Source organism: Zeus faber (assembly GCF_960531495.2).
Source record: "Zeus faber genome assembly, chromosome: 15".
NCBI lineage: Eukaryota > Metazoa > Chordata > Actinopteri > Zeiformes > Zeidae > Zeus > Zeus faber.
Window position 1 is genome coordinate 22,371,927 of NC_137194.1, and position 14,822 is coordinate 22,386,748.

Consider the following 14,822-nt stretch of genomic DNA (forward strand, 5'->3'; position numbering starts at 1 on the left):
TTATCTCCCATCGAACGAAGCAGGAACGGATAAACAGATAGCAATCATGTAAATAATCATCCTAATTTCATAATCCTAATTGAAATCAATTAACAATTAACGCAGATGACGGAGGCTGAGGAGAGAGCGGAGACCCGACGCGGCGGCCACGCTTGTCTGTGCAAACTGGCAGCCGTGAGGACGGCGAGCCTGCATGACGATCGGAGAGTTTTGGATTAATGGGTAAACAGGGAACGCGGGCAATGCCAGGCGCAAACACAACGAGGTACGATTGCGCATCGGAGATCTCTCGATTTAACATGAATGTTTTGTGTACAGTTGTTTTTTTTTTCTTTTTGTCACTGGAGTTCTCATGTAGGGATTTGCACATAATGGCAAGTGAGTCTAGTTGATTGTCAACCCACTAGATGGCATGGTTGTCTTTCTACATCCTGCTTAGCATGTCATCACTAGATCGGGACAACATGATGCAGCTGCATCTTCATGCAAAGTTCAGGAAAACTCAAATTTTTTCCCCCCGCTTCATGAAAGCTGGCCGGTAAAGTTTTGGCTCCGTTGGGAGAATGACATTGCATTTTGAACAAATTTTTGTTTTAATATTCCTTTTGCCTCTGAGAAGTTATCCAGACCTGAAATTGACTCAGGGGAGGAAAAAATATGCAAACTTAATTCTCCCAGCCTTCATCCAGGCACTGACTCATTCATCAATAGCAAGAAAGGTGTTCCAAGGTGGTGGATTCACTTCTAAAAGGGTATAAAACACATACTGTAGTTGATGACCTAAACCCTCATCGGGTTCCCTGCCCAGAAACCAGACAGCCATACAAAGAGTATTTTCTGCTTCAGTTAATAATGAACCGCCTGTCTTGATTGGATAGAGAGCCAATCACAAGCAAATAATACATCAATGACAAATGTTAGAATACTGTATATATATAAGTATTAACCGATGGCCTTTAACTACACATGGTTACTGTGTATTTTTTTTGAAAGAATAAATCCAATAGGTAGCAGTATATTCCCCCATTTCATTTTCTATTAGAATGTGCCATGTGTTCAATTCATTTTAAACAATTTTTTCTATTTTTTACAATGATTTTTTTTGTTTTTTTACAATGAATTTTTAATCACCACCTGTGTCTTCTTTGAAATGCATTGCCATTGGGTATTGCATATTACAGGTAAGAACGACAAGGTTTTGTTCTGCCACTCTTCAAGGTTTTTCAATTGGTTTATTATTGTTATTATTCAGCTTCTTTTTTTTCTTCTTTTATTCAGCATCTTCCTTCTTCTTTCAGCTTTTCCTATTTGTGTTGACGCACCTCACATCAGGTATGCGTATCAACAACTTTGCTGATTGGACAATCGGACGCCCAAAGTTTTTTCAATGTTGAAATACATTTTCATTTAAATCAATGGATGTGAAAGGATGAAATTTGGCCTTAAAGGAAAACACATATAGCTCCACAGCAATTGTCTTGATGTGAAACATGTGTAGCCCAACCCCTCCTGGGTGTTGTGAATGCCAATGTTGTACACCCAAGGAGCACAACCTCACTGTCTTTTGTTGAGAAGAACAAACACACATTTGTATTTGACCTGACCTGGCTTGTCCTTCCTCCGGGGGGGGGGGGCAGCCAGGAGCAGTGGGCAGCATTCAATGATGTGCCTGTCATTCCATACTGTATGTCCATTGCTGGTCAGACAATGATGTGTGCATGTTTCTGGTGGGGGTCCTTACTGATGTTAGATGGAGGAAACCCCATGTGAGCATGGGGAAAACATGCAAACTCCACACAGAAAGGCCCCTAATAGAGAAATAACCCACCAGAGTACAGTGCCAACAGCGCCCCAGGCGGGAATCAAACCCAGGACCTTCTTGCTATGAGGCAGCAGTGCAATGCACTGTGCCACCATGCCATGTTTAGGCTGACTCGTTTGATATTTGAGAGTCCGTCACGCTGACAGAAAGCTGTTGAAACACAGAATAAATACTCGGGGTGTGATGAGGTTGAAAGGTTGGTAATTGCCAGGCAGAGGCCACGCAAACACCTCAGCAAAGGGAATGTTGACTCGAGTTAATCGCTGTTGCGTTGCCTGGTCTCGTACGATGTTCTCGCGGGAGCGACGTCGGCCTCTGAGTTGAGTTCGAGGACATCCATTTGGCTGTTCTTAGTTCAACTTTGATATCATTTCACAAGACTTGAGGAACATTTTGTAAAAACGATGCCTCACGGAATCAATATTTTGCTTTGTTTGTTTCTCAAAATAAAAAAAAGGACATAACGTTTAATACAATTCTTACTATAATAAGTATAATTAGAATTAGTCATTTAAATTCTCATATGAATGCACACATGAAAATTAAAACACATAATAGTTTCTGAAGAGCTGCCCTGTCCAAAACAAAGCAGAACTTGACCGTACATCACTTCTTAGATGTTTGACGCACAAGAGTATTCCAGTTGCCTCCTGGAAGAAAAAAAAAAAACAAACCTTTGCAGAGTTAGCTCTCAAGGGCAAGATGCACACATCCCCGCACTGCTGTGCCCCCCACCCCCTTGCAGCAGATGGCAAAGAGGAAAATCACTTGCTGCTGGAAGCGGGCTGCATCAGGGTCAGGGATTAGGCCTTGAGGTCCTCTCTGAACCTGCCTGATTTGACAAAGCCATTTTGCATAGACGCCGTCTCATCAAATATATTGGAAGGAGGAGCAAGGATTTGCAAAGCGGCCCCGGTAGACGGGATCCACAGATACTGCTTATATAAGAGATTTTCCAGCGCCGCACGCTGCGGTTCACAAAGTCACAATCTGCCGCCATCCCCACCGCGCACGCGGCGACAAACGCAGACGCACAAAGGCGTGTCGGTGCGAGAGGGAGGGGAAGGGGAGGGGGAGGAGACACGGCAGGAGCGCGCGCGCGCGCACACACACACACACACACACACACACACACACACACACACACGCACACACACACACACGGACTATGAGTTCAATAAAGAAAACGGCTGCACCCTCCACCACAATTGTTGATTTATTATAGTATGTAAAATACTGTATAGGCTGCTCTATAAATAATGAGGTTTTGTTTTTTTTTAGCAAATTCTTTACTGCAAACTATTTCCTACAATAACAAACACATTAGAACAACATAAAATAATACGCTGAAAATGATTCTGCTTTTTAATGTTAAATCAACCTTTGCCAAATCGATTCATTATTAATACCAAATCTACTCATGGACAAACATATTGACATATATTGCAATTGATAAAAAATACTTGTACATATTATGTTATAAGATTTTTCATATGCAAGTTACATATAAATATATTCCCATAAAATGTATGTCTCTTCTAGAATACATCCAAAAGTTGGACTGTACCCCAACTTTTTTCTTTTTCAGTTTTTAATAGACACAAATGTAATAGATCACCGAGAGGCCCTTGACAAAGTTCATGTAATGGACTGATGGTCTTACGTGGGACACACCAGCTATGTCTAAAAGAGTCATTTTTTCAATTTTTTTTAAATGTGACTAATCAATGAGACATAATTATTTTGAATCCCAAATGATGGAGGTTCTCTTCACACTGTCGTGCGACGGAATTCAAATAAGAGACATTTTCAGATATGACTCCTGGGCTAATTCAACCATAAAGAACAACACCTACAGTGCGTGGCGATGCCTTTCATAATCTTTTTAAATCACAAATCTCATATGCACACGTGTGGGTGAATATATTTCTTACATCCCAGTTAAGATGGTGACTAGTCTAAATCCAGGACTGCGTGTAATTCCACATCCAAGATCGCATGAGACGTCTCTTATTAAATAGCAGACATACAGTACATCTAACATTGTTTTAAGATTCCTAATCCCAATAATAATTCCTAACTGATCTCAGAGCAGCGTCGGAGAGACACCTGCTCTTCCCCGTGTCCACCTGCCTGTGGACACCACAGCCGTTCCCATCTGCCCGCCCTCGGCGAGCGAGAGGAACTCCGCCCGGCTCGCGGGCTCCCCAGGGGGTACCGGCTGTGTGCCGGGGCGGAGTGCGTGAGTGGGGAGTCAGTCGCAGCCCCGAGCACTCACGGGGTGCAGCGAGGAGCGAGAGATGGCCGTCGGAAAGGCAAAGCTAATTCACTGTGACAGAAATCCGAGCTTCCAGGATCTATGACCAAGTGGCGTGGACGGCATCTATCCAGCCAAACCTGCAGCCAGAGGGAAAGGTAGAATGTAGGGGGGAGGGCTTGAAAAAGAAAAAAGAGAAACATGATATAAGGCACTCAGAGTAAGTGAGTGAGTCATAAAAAGCCGTGACCTAATATTACCACAGATAAAACAAAACCCGAATTACAGATCTTAGATATTATTTTGTGTGTTTGCGTGTGTGTGTGTGTGCGTGTATGCGTGTGCGTGTGCATGCATGTGCATGTGTGTGTGTCTGCCTGCGTGCGTGCATGTGTGTGTGTGACAGGGAAGGGAAGCCACCACCGTCATTACTTAATCATGAGAGGGGGGGAGACACAAGTGACAAAGAAAGAGGAGGGGATTGTGGGAGATTAAGCGAGCTCTGCCGTTTGTTGTGTGCCGCAAAAGCACTGCCGGGTTGTTTGTCCAACTGCATTCTGATTACAGGCTGGAGGGAATCCAGAAGGGAACTTTTCAGAATAAAAAACAAAGGCGAGGGCAATCTATTCTTCCTCTAAGCGCCAAGAGAGGAGAATCTAGGAAGAAACAAAAAAGGGGCGAACAGAAGTGTTTAGGGTATACCCGGGCGGAATGCAACGTTGAAGGGGAATCCGGCCAAATGGAGAGAGATGAACTGGTGTTCCTGCTCTGCCGCTTATTGGACTGGACTTTGTAGTTTTGAACATTTGGGACCAGCTACGTGAGCCCTATCCCTGATTTCTCTGGAGATGCTGTGAACTTTTTACAGCCCTTTTGGTCCCACAGACTGAGGACCTAAGAATGGGAAGTAGACGTCTGCCCTGACAGTGATGAGGTTTGGGCCAATTTCGAGCAGGGGAGGAAGAGAAAAGACTTGGAAGATATTTTCTTTTACTCTGAGTAAGTAATCTATAAAGATGTCGCAGTACGCTAAGTTCTCATCGTGCTTTTCGTGCGTTTCCAACTTGTGGCTGTGGTTGATTCATCTTCCCAGTAATATTGGTAACTATTCTGTGGGGATTCTTCTCAGATCTACACAACAAAACATTACAGGTTAATGAAATAAAGGATAGATATATTGCTCTGCATTAGGGCGGGGCGATATTGACTAGATCAAACATCACAATATTTTGTGATATAGCTTTGATGAATACCTGGATATTGAGAATTTGGGGATATTTTGTCAGATATTTACGCACAAGGATTATTTAAGAAACAGTCATTATTCATGTGTAATCGTGACCAAGCAGGTACAGGCATTAGAACAGCAAGAACAGATGCGAAAATGGCATTACTTTACCGTAACTGACCCTTTAAGACAACACTTCACAATATTACGGTAACCTAAATCCTGTACAAAATATCTAGTCTCATATTACAATATTGATATTCTGACAATATACCCCCATGCACTGCTATGTGTTAATTAAGTTTGGAAGGCTTCATCGAGGCCTTTCTCCACTGAGAATTTGAATTCCCCAACACAGACCTCACTGGGTTCTCACGTATCACTAACCCCTGTATTTGATTCTAATTGTTGTCTCGTTGTTGATTCAAAATGATTTGGAAATGAATGATTATTCTGATCAGATTTTCATCTAAACCAGGGATCGCCAGAGGGATAAAGAGTCTCCAAGGATCCTAAGCGCCGCCGAAAAAATGACCTCTGGACTGCATCCGGGTCCTGTTCTGGTGTTGCTCTGGGCCCTCCTCCGTGGCTCCGACGAGACTTGCCCCTCCATGTGCCTCTGCACCTCTGACACAGTGAGCTGCGCTTCGAGCGGACTCAGCAAGCTACCCCGCTCTCTGCCCTCCTCCGCCATGGCCTTGGACCTCAGCTTCAACCATCTGTCCTGGCTCACTCACGGCAGTTTTAACGGGATGCCCAGGCTGGAGGCTCTGCGGATGTCCCACAATCAGGTCGCAACTCTGGGCCAGGGTGTCTTCCAAAACACCTCCAGCCTCAGACACCTCGACCTGTCCTCCAACAAGCTGCATGTGGTGGAGCAGCACTACTTCAAGGGGCTGTGGAGACTGGAAGAGCTGCTGCTGTTCAACAACAAGATCACGCAAGTGGAAGGCGACACACTGAACGGACTGAGCAGCTTAAAAAAGGTCTACTTCAGCCTTAACCAGATTACCGACTTTCCATTCTTCTCCATTCGAGAACACAGACATCCCTTCTTGACCATGCTCGACCTCTCGTCCAACCGTTTGACCACTTTGCCGTGGGAGGACGTGAAGTCCTTGCCGGGGATGGTGCAGAAGGGCCTGTTCCTCCACAACAACTCTCTGGTCTGCGAGTGCTCCATGTACAGCGTGTTCTGGCACTGGGAAAGGAGGGGGTACGACTCTCTCAGCGACTTCATGGACGACCACACTTGCATGATACACGGAGACGCGCGCTCTTCGATCCGCTTCCTCAGGCACAGCCGCTTCTTCCAGAACTGCTCCGTGGAGAAAACGGTTGCGATGCCCATGACGGTCCTCCTCTCCAGCGTAGTCGTGACCGAGGGAGAAAGAGTAAGTCTAGACTGCCAAACCTCTCTCAGCAACGCAACCCCCTCATTCACATGGCTCTCGCCCAGCCAGGGCTACATCACCCCGACCAGCATTAATGACACGCTAATTAGCCTTTTTGCAAACGGCACACTGGAGATCTCTGCAGCTAAGGTCAACGACTCAGGTCTGTACGTGTGCACAGCCGTGGATTTGAAGCGGATGCTGAATGCCACCCGTGAGGTGAATGTGACTGTGGCGCAACCCCCACCAGAGTCATTTAACACAGGCTACACAACTTTACTGGGCTGTGCCGTGAGCCTGGTCCTCATCCTCATGTACCTCTATCTGACGCCGTGTCAATGTGGCTGCTGCAAACAGCCACAACCTCCTCCCGTTGTACGCATCCCCACCAACGACAGCAGCACATTCACCTCCATTTTCTCTCCCTCTGTCGACCACGAAGAACGGACCAAATTCCAAGACAGGCATGTCGCATTCATGGAGCCTGTGTTAGAAGAGGAGCAGAATGGGTTTCTGAAAGCTAGCGAAGCCCAGTCTGTCATGCAGTGATGTTGGGACGTATCGGCATCCTAATGGGGCTGCCCTTCTTCAGTGAAACGTAAAAGTCAAGGCTGCAAAGCCTGGGAGACTGAACAGGAATAGAAACTCACTTTGTTTTCTTTTGCTGGCCATGGATGTAAGAACTCACAACAAAAAGCCATATATCCTGCTGCATATATAATACGAATTTCATTCATTTGGATCAGAGCTCTTGAAACGAGCTATATAATATATGCCTAGCATAATGGAATTGGTATTGACAAATAACAATTGCACCGCTTTCAACTCGAAAAATCAGTAAATGCTTTCTCTAGTTGCTGAAGCGCTGCACATCGCCACAGGATTTTCATTTTTCGAGGAGGAGGAATTGCAAAGACCTTTTCACAAAACAGATGAAAACCCCAAAAAGTAGTGGAGGATGTAGTAATGCAGTCATCCAATTACCATCCAAAGGAGGTTCAGTCTGTGTCACCCTGCGGACGTACCTGTGATTAATCCTGTAGAGAAAAGCTATAGTAGATTGTGAAGATCAGCATTTACGGATTGTATCTCCTGATAAAAAGGTTGGTTGATGTATTGGAATGAAAATGCTATCCATCACCTGTTCACCCCTTTTCCCGTGTGCCCAATAAATGTTTCTGTATCCCTCTTAATTGATTGGAAATGTCTTATATGAATACTTGAAGGGAAATCACAGATTACAATAAGGTGGTTTTTTGCAGTGCAACTATAAAAAAAAAATGTTGAAAATGACAGAAGAGTTGAACAATTGTGTGTCTGTGCTGGTGAATTAAAAAAAACAAAAATAAAAGTGTATCTGGCAAAGAATAAAAACACAAAAAATCAGGAGCACAGCCCGTGTTGCTCCATCATCCATGTGCAACCCTCCATGCGAAGCTGCTGCCGAAACCTGGCAACGAACAATTATTACTGTTCCAGCCTCATGCCTATTTGGTAAACAGTGCAGCCGAAACACGGTGGAGTCGGCGCGCCGAAAGCAAACGCCCGTTCCACCGCTGCACAAAGACACGTTTGCTTTGATCGCACGCGCACAACCAGTGACAAACAGCCTGATGCTACTTGCTGTGATGGGGAGGCTTTTTGCTACGCATTTTTGGTTTGATGGTTTTAGTTTGTCACACTTCAAATGGAAACGTCACGCGGGGAAACACCAGCGATAAATAACGTAAACCGCTTCCATGATCACTTCCGAGCTTCGGCGCCGCGGAAAGAGAACGCGAGGTCAGCGACGTGAAAATGCAACGGCGCGGCATGGGCGGCTCGAGGCCGACGGGACAGTCGAAAAAACCCCGCTGAGGAAAAGCAAATCGGCAACAGACGCGAAGAACAATGGCCCTGCGCGGCAGCTCCTACACCCTCTTCACATTGTGGTTTTAATCTTGACGAGGCAAACACTGGATGGAGACAAACGCATCCTTTGAGGCCGGAGAGGATTACGTTTAATCCCCGCTATGATGTCAAGAAAGATGTAAGCGCACATCTGACTGCAACGTCTTACGTCGGGGGGGGGGGGAGTCATCGCGGGAGAGAGGTTTGATTATTGTTTGAAGTGCGACTCAAAAATTGAAATCCAAAGCCACGGCACGAAAACCAACAACTCTCAATAGAGAAGCCGAGGGAAGGCGCGAGCCGTTGTCGTGCTCAATAATGAGCGTAAACCTGGAGAGCTCAACTGGAAAGTAATAAAAGTGATCTTTGGATCTTAGCCGGAATCATCATTCGTAATCAGGGACGGTAGAGAAAAAAAAAAAGCACAAACAGAAAGAGAAGAAATCTATCATTATGGGATTTGGAGCGCGGCCGATCTTGCAAGGATTTCCATCAATTTTGGATCGTGTCGCCAAGAGTAAAAGAGGCGCTCTGCTGTTTCTACATTTGTGTGGCCTCGGTGACGGTTATCTACATTAAGTTTGAATCTTGTTCTGATGAATTCACTTGAAGGATACGTTTCGTTTAGAGTTTTAAAATGTTTTTCTTTGTGTTTAGGAGGAATCGGAAATGTTCGGAAATGTGTTCTAATGGCCAATATATCCGTTTTTCCATCGCTTTTGAGATGAACTGTTCACGTCGCTAATCCAGGGTTATATTAATATTACCTCAGAAATGTATTATTACACCTTTTGTGTAAAAGATCCACATAGTCTATATTTTGTCATGAAGATGTTGCAGTGTAGATTGTTTTAAATTAACCGAATAAGTACGGTTGGGATGTTTTGTCACCTTAATATAGTTTTTAATAGATTAACCCAAGTTAAATTTATTATTAAACTCATCCAATTTAAATATATTACCTTTCCATCCATCAGATGCACAACGACTATGTTTGTTTCTTCATCCGGTCTTCCATAAATATAGATTTTATTTTATTTAATATGACTATTATTACACAGTGGGACATTGTGGGGGCTGAAATTATGTTTATAAATCATTTTCCGGTGCGACAGGACTTTTTGGTGGAAGGCAGAGAGACAACATGTAATTAAGATATTTCAAAATCACATTTTGACAAAAACTCTAAACCTCCCAATTTATTGAAGACAAGTGAAGGCAATGAGAACTACACCTCTTTGCCATTCCCTTACAAAAGATTGAAACCATTTCATTTTTAGTACTCCATTCATGATTTCAAAATCAATTGCCTTTATCCCAGCTTCTTCATCATTTTTTGAGTAAATCGCCTTCTCTGATGTAATGATAATTATTTTTCCAAATGAAAAGCACAATTCAATAATGCTGTTAGCCGGTGTACCTGGTTGTTGTGTTTTAAATTAAGAAAAATAAAAACATTATAAATTATAATAAAATGATATATTATAAATAAATATATAATACACACACACACACACACACGCACACACACACACACACACAGACACACAGACACACAGATCCGCAGCACAAATTGTATAAAAAGTTAATGCTGCTATGATAGAAAGGTGTCAGAACACACAGTTCATCACAGCTTGCTGCGTATGGGGCTGCATAGGATGGATACTCTGACTGGTCAGAGTGTCCATGCTGACCCCTGTCCACCACTGAAAGCTCCTACAATGGGCACATGAGCGTCAGAACTGGACCATGGAGCAATGGAAGAAGGTGGCCTGGTCTGAGGAATCACCTTTTCTTCTACATCATGTGGGTGGCCGGGGTTAGTGTCTGATCGAGCACCGTTGGGATGTGCTGAAACAACCATCCATGGTGGCCCCACCTCTCAACTTACAGGACTTAAAGGATCTGCTGCAAACGTCTTGGTGCCTGATACCACAGGACACCTTCAGAGGTCTTGTGGAGGCTATGCCTCCACGGATCAGAGCTGTTTTGACAGCACGAGGAGAAGCTACACAATATAAGCGGTTATTAGGGGAGGTTTTAATGTTGTGGCAGATCGGTGTACAGTATATGTATGTATTATATGTTATATATTCATATTTTATTATTATTCTTTTTTTATTATATTACAATATTATTATTTTCCAATGATGGATTTCAAACTAATAACTAATTGTGGTGCTTTTACATCTTTTTTACCTCAATTCTGGTGAAATTTCACAAACAACATCCTAGTTTATTATCAATAGGAGATACTGCATAGTACATGCTATTACTAAGTGAATCCACTTCTTTAAAGGCTTATTGGACATGTGGTCGGCCCTCAAGAAAGTTGGAAGCAAGTGTGGTACATGTACATATTCAAGTACAATAAAAGGTATTCCTCTGGTGGAATGTGGTGTGAGGAGGACGCATGGGGCGAGACAGTGGCCGGCTGAAGTGGCGACCCAAAGGGGGTGCGGGGTGCGGCGTGGGGGGGGGTGCGCGGCGCAAGGGGGGCGCGGTGTGAGGTGCTACAGGCTGCACCAGGGAAGACATCTATTTGGACAGTTGTTGGGTGCTATATGTGCAAAATGAATTGGGGTCATTGGGCCAAGTTCAATAAATCTCAAACCATTACAATTTTAGAGAATTATCTTTCTATATATGGACATTTCAATGCAGATTGGAGCCATACCGGATACAAATTTCACTTAAAATAAAAAGAAAAAGAAAAAGAAAATGTGAATAAAAAAAATATATACATGCTTTTTAATGAAGATCTATTTTCAAATCCTATGAGTGGTCTCAACTTCACGGCGAGCTCTGAGAAAGCTGGGTTATAAATAAAAACATAACGATTCAAATATGTAGATATGGTTGAGGCTTAAATGGAGATTCACAGTTCTAAAATAATAATGTACATTTTAGTCATGCTTGTAAATGGCAAACAAATGTAAGCGAGAGACTGGTGTATGTTATTTAAATTAAAGACAGTATGCTGTAGGCTTACATAAGAAGCCCACAGACACAGTGGGGTAATGCATCTGGACCTGGTTCTGCCGCGCCTGTCAACAAGATTTGTTTGTGGTGATCAGTGAAATATCCATAAATCCGCTTCATCAGTCATTCATGCGCAATGTGCAACTGATTGGGACTGAAATCCTGTGTGGTTGCATACAACATCTATGTGCCTGATAGTGCCACAACAAATCACTGTGCGTGACCTGCCGTCCAACTGTGGCATGACAATAAGCAAGTTGTTTACGTGATGCGCGGCAGTCAACGTTTATATTTCTTTGTGGTTCTTTAACGTCACAAACCCAATCCTATAGTGATTGATTCATGTGTGTGTGTTTGTTCTGCATGAGTGTGTCTGGGGGTTGTGTGCATACTGGATACTCTCACTCCTCCTCTGCTTTGCCACTTGGCCAACGAGGTCCCGGGTGGTGAATGGGATTCAATATGTGAAGGTCACATGGTTTAACTTTATTGTCATATCACGTCGTCGCTTTTATGTGGGCACTTTTATGTATTTCAATGAGTTTTATGCCGACTTCTTTCTCTAACTGGGGTATCTGTGCCTGGCGCTTACTTTCATGTTGAAATGGGCCCTAAATGGTATTAGGATTTAATATTTCCCTAATCCCAACTTCAACATAGTGTTAACGTGAAGGTTGATTTAAGTCGACTGTGCGCTTACGTAAAGGAGGCTACTGACCCTCCACAAACTGTCCCTTTATGAAGTGATCACATCGTGTCCTCTGGGTGTTCAGTACTTCAGGGCTCATCGTGCCAGACATGGAGAGTCCTCGCCCAGCTGCGTTCTATATCACAATGCAGAATGGTGGGGGGAGGATTAAAGGGATTAAAAAAAAAAAAAAAGAAGTGAAATTGACAAAGCACCTGGTTTTTATCCTCGTGGTAATCTCTTCAAACCTAACCCCACTTCTCCTGTAATGTCTATAAGGACAATTTATAAAACAACTGGTCAGGACTGGCCTATATACAAGATGCTGCTCCACACAGTCCGTGTGGTGACCAGTGCCCTCTGAACCAAACTGCACTTCTACAATAAAAACCCGGGCCCGCCTTGATATACTTATACTTATAATGTTTGTATACAGTTGAACTAGCGGAGAACACGCAAATGTTGAATTTCTAGTTAATGACATAATCGTCATAACATAACAAAACACTATATACATAGATGTTTGCAAACACCCCCCAATGTGGAATGCACTTAAACAAAAAAATTATTGACTAAACAAATGTATAAAAAGGAAGAAAAAAAACCCACAAAAAAACACAAGTGCCAGGAAGCTGTGTATCTTATATCTGAATATGATTTATTCCAGCCCCTTGCTCAGTTCCTTACTTTTATTATTATTATTATTATTATTATTATTATTATTATTTAATTATCATATTATTTATTTATTTGTTATATTTTTTTATTATCATAATTTTTAATGGCTCAACTTTCTCCACTTGTGCATTCCCTTTATGCTATTTCAACATTTCAATCCTGTTTGTTCGTTGGTATTAAATATTTTGTCACCTTATACAAACGATTGAATGTCAAATGTGCCCGGTGTAGGAATTGTAAAAAGGTGTGTGATTCTGTTGTGTTTTGGAAATCTTACTTGAACCGTACAGCTTTGGGTCTGTCACTGTACTTATGGCCTACATGCCACAAATCATTTGGCCGATTGAAAAAAAAAAAAAGTTTTTGAATTGTGCGGCATTCCGGAAAAAAAAACTCCGTAATTCTGGGTGAGTGGTCCCAACTTCCATTTCCTCCGTGCGGGACAACATGGTGTTTGTTTGTCAAGCTTGTGAACTATACAGGCAACAACACGGATGTTGGCGTAGCATGAAAAACCGCGTAGTGCAAATCAAACTTCAACGAGTTGTTTTGGGGTTTTTTTTTTTGTTGTTGTTTTTTTTAAACGGAAATCCGATTTAAATGACCGTTCCGGGTTTTTCCGAGTTTGCGCTTCGATGGAACGCGGCGCCAGAACAAGTTCAACCAGCACTACATCTCCCAGACGCCCTAGCGCGACAGCCTCTCCGCCGCCATGTCACGGTCCTCCATTGGCCCATTGCGGTTTATATACAGTAAACTGTACTGTGTATATATTTGTGTATGTGTGTGTGTGTATATATATATATATATATATATATATATATATATATATATATATATATATATATATATATATTAACTCGTCGCCCAATGTCCCAGAGGGAACGGGAGGAACTGAACTGAACTGATATATAAAATAAATACGTGTGTATATATATATACACACACACACACGTATTTAGTATATACACATTAATATGGCACCATAACTTAACAACCTGTGTTCACAAACATGAACGTAAAAATGAGTGAATAGATTGATCCAACTTAGAACGGTGCGTCCAGCAAACCCTTCCGACATGAAACAAGGGAGCAACACACTACAGTTCCGGGGCCTCGTTGTAAATCGGTTGAAGTTTGAATCGTTTTTTTTTTTGTTGTTGTTGTTTTTAACATTGCATTTCACTCATGGATTATCGGCTTAAACTGCAATATAGCTACGCACAAAATAAACAAATGCGAAATGTATTTACTACGTTTACCTTCCCAGCTAAGAGCTCCCATTCTGGCCGGGGGCCTGTTAACGGTGGAACTCGGGAGTCGGGGTGGTAGAAAAGCTTACAGGAGGGACGCAGCCTTTGTTCATCCCAAAAGGGGGAGCTCGAAACGTGGAAAACGCAACGACAGAACGCGGGCAGCGTACTCCACCTCATCTGGACGCTCAGGCCGCCATGAAGTCGAGCCACGGGAAGCGGCGCCCTCTAGTGTTCTGTTGTAATCGCCACCTGGAAGACGCTCCGACGAGAGGGAAGAGCTGGCGGAGGAACAAGACGAATAAAAGTGAAGGAACCTGCCAGTGGCGGAGAGTGCGCGGTGATGTACCGCGAACCTCGCCCACCGATGATGGATGCACCTCAGCTTTGTGGTGTTTCTTCATGCTCTCTGGCATGAAGTCAACACCTTATACTGCTTGGAACAGGTGTTGTGATCCACATGCATCACTGTGGGTTTCTCATCGAGCAGGGGGTAGATTGCAAGGAACGCACTAGAGAGGTCAGTGGGAATTAATCTCACCTAACGGCCTGAGCTGAAATATAACTCGATTTTCTAAAGGTGTCAATAACCTAACGCTTTTGGGTGAACGTCAGTATAAGGTGTTGACT

General features: G+C 43.2%; 1 protein-coding gene across 1 annotated transcript; it reads left to right on the plus strand.

The window, feature by feature from the left end:
- Positions 1-5,837: 5,837 nt before the first annotated feature.
- LOC307241268 (amphoterin-induced protein 3) lies at positions 5,838-7,250 on the plus strand (the record flags this gene model as incomplete). The annotated part of the gene is made up of 1 exon (XM_080015311.1): positions 5,838-7,250. One exon carries the CDS (start codon positions 5,838-5,840, stop codon positions 7,248-7,250), a length of 1,413 nt encoding a protein of 470 aa, XP_079871437.1.
- Between the last annotated feature and the right edge of the window lie 7,572 nt (positions 7,251-14,822).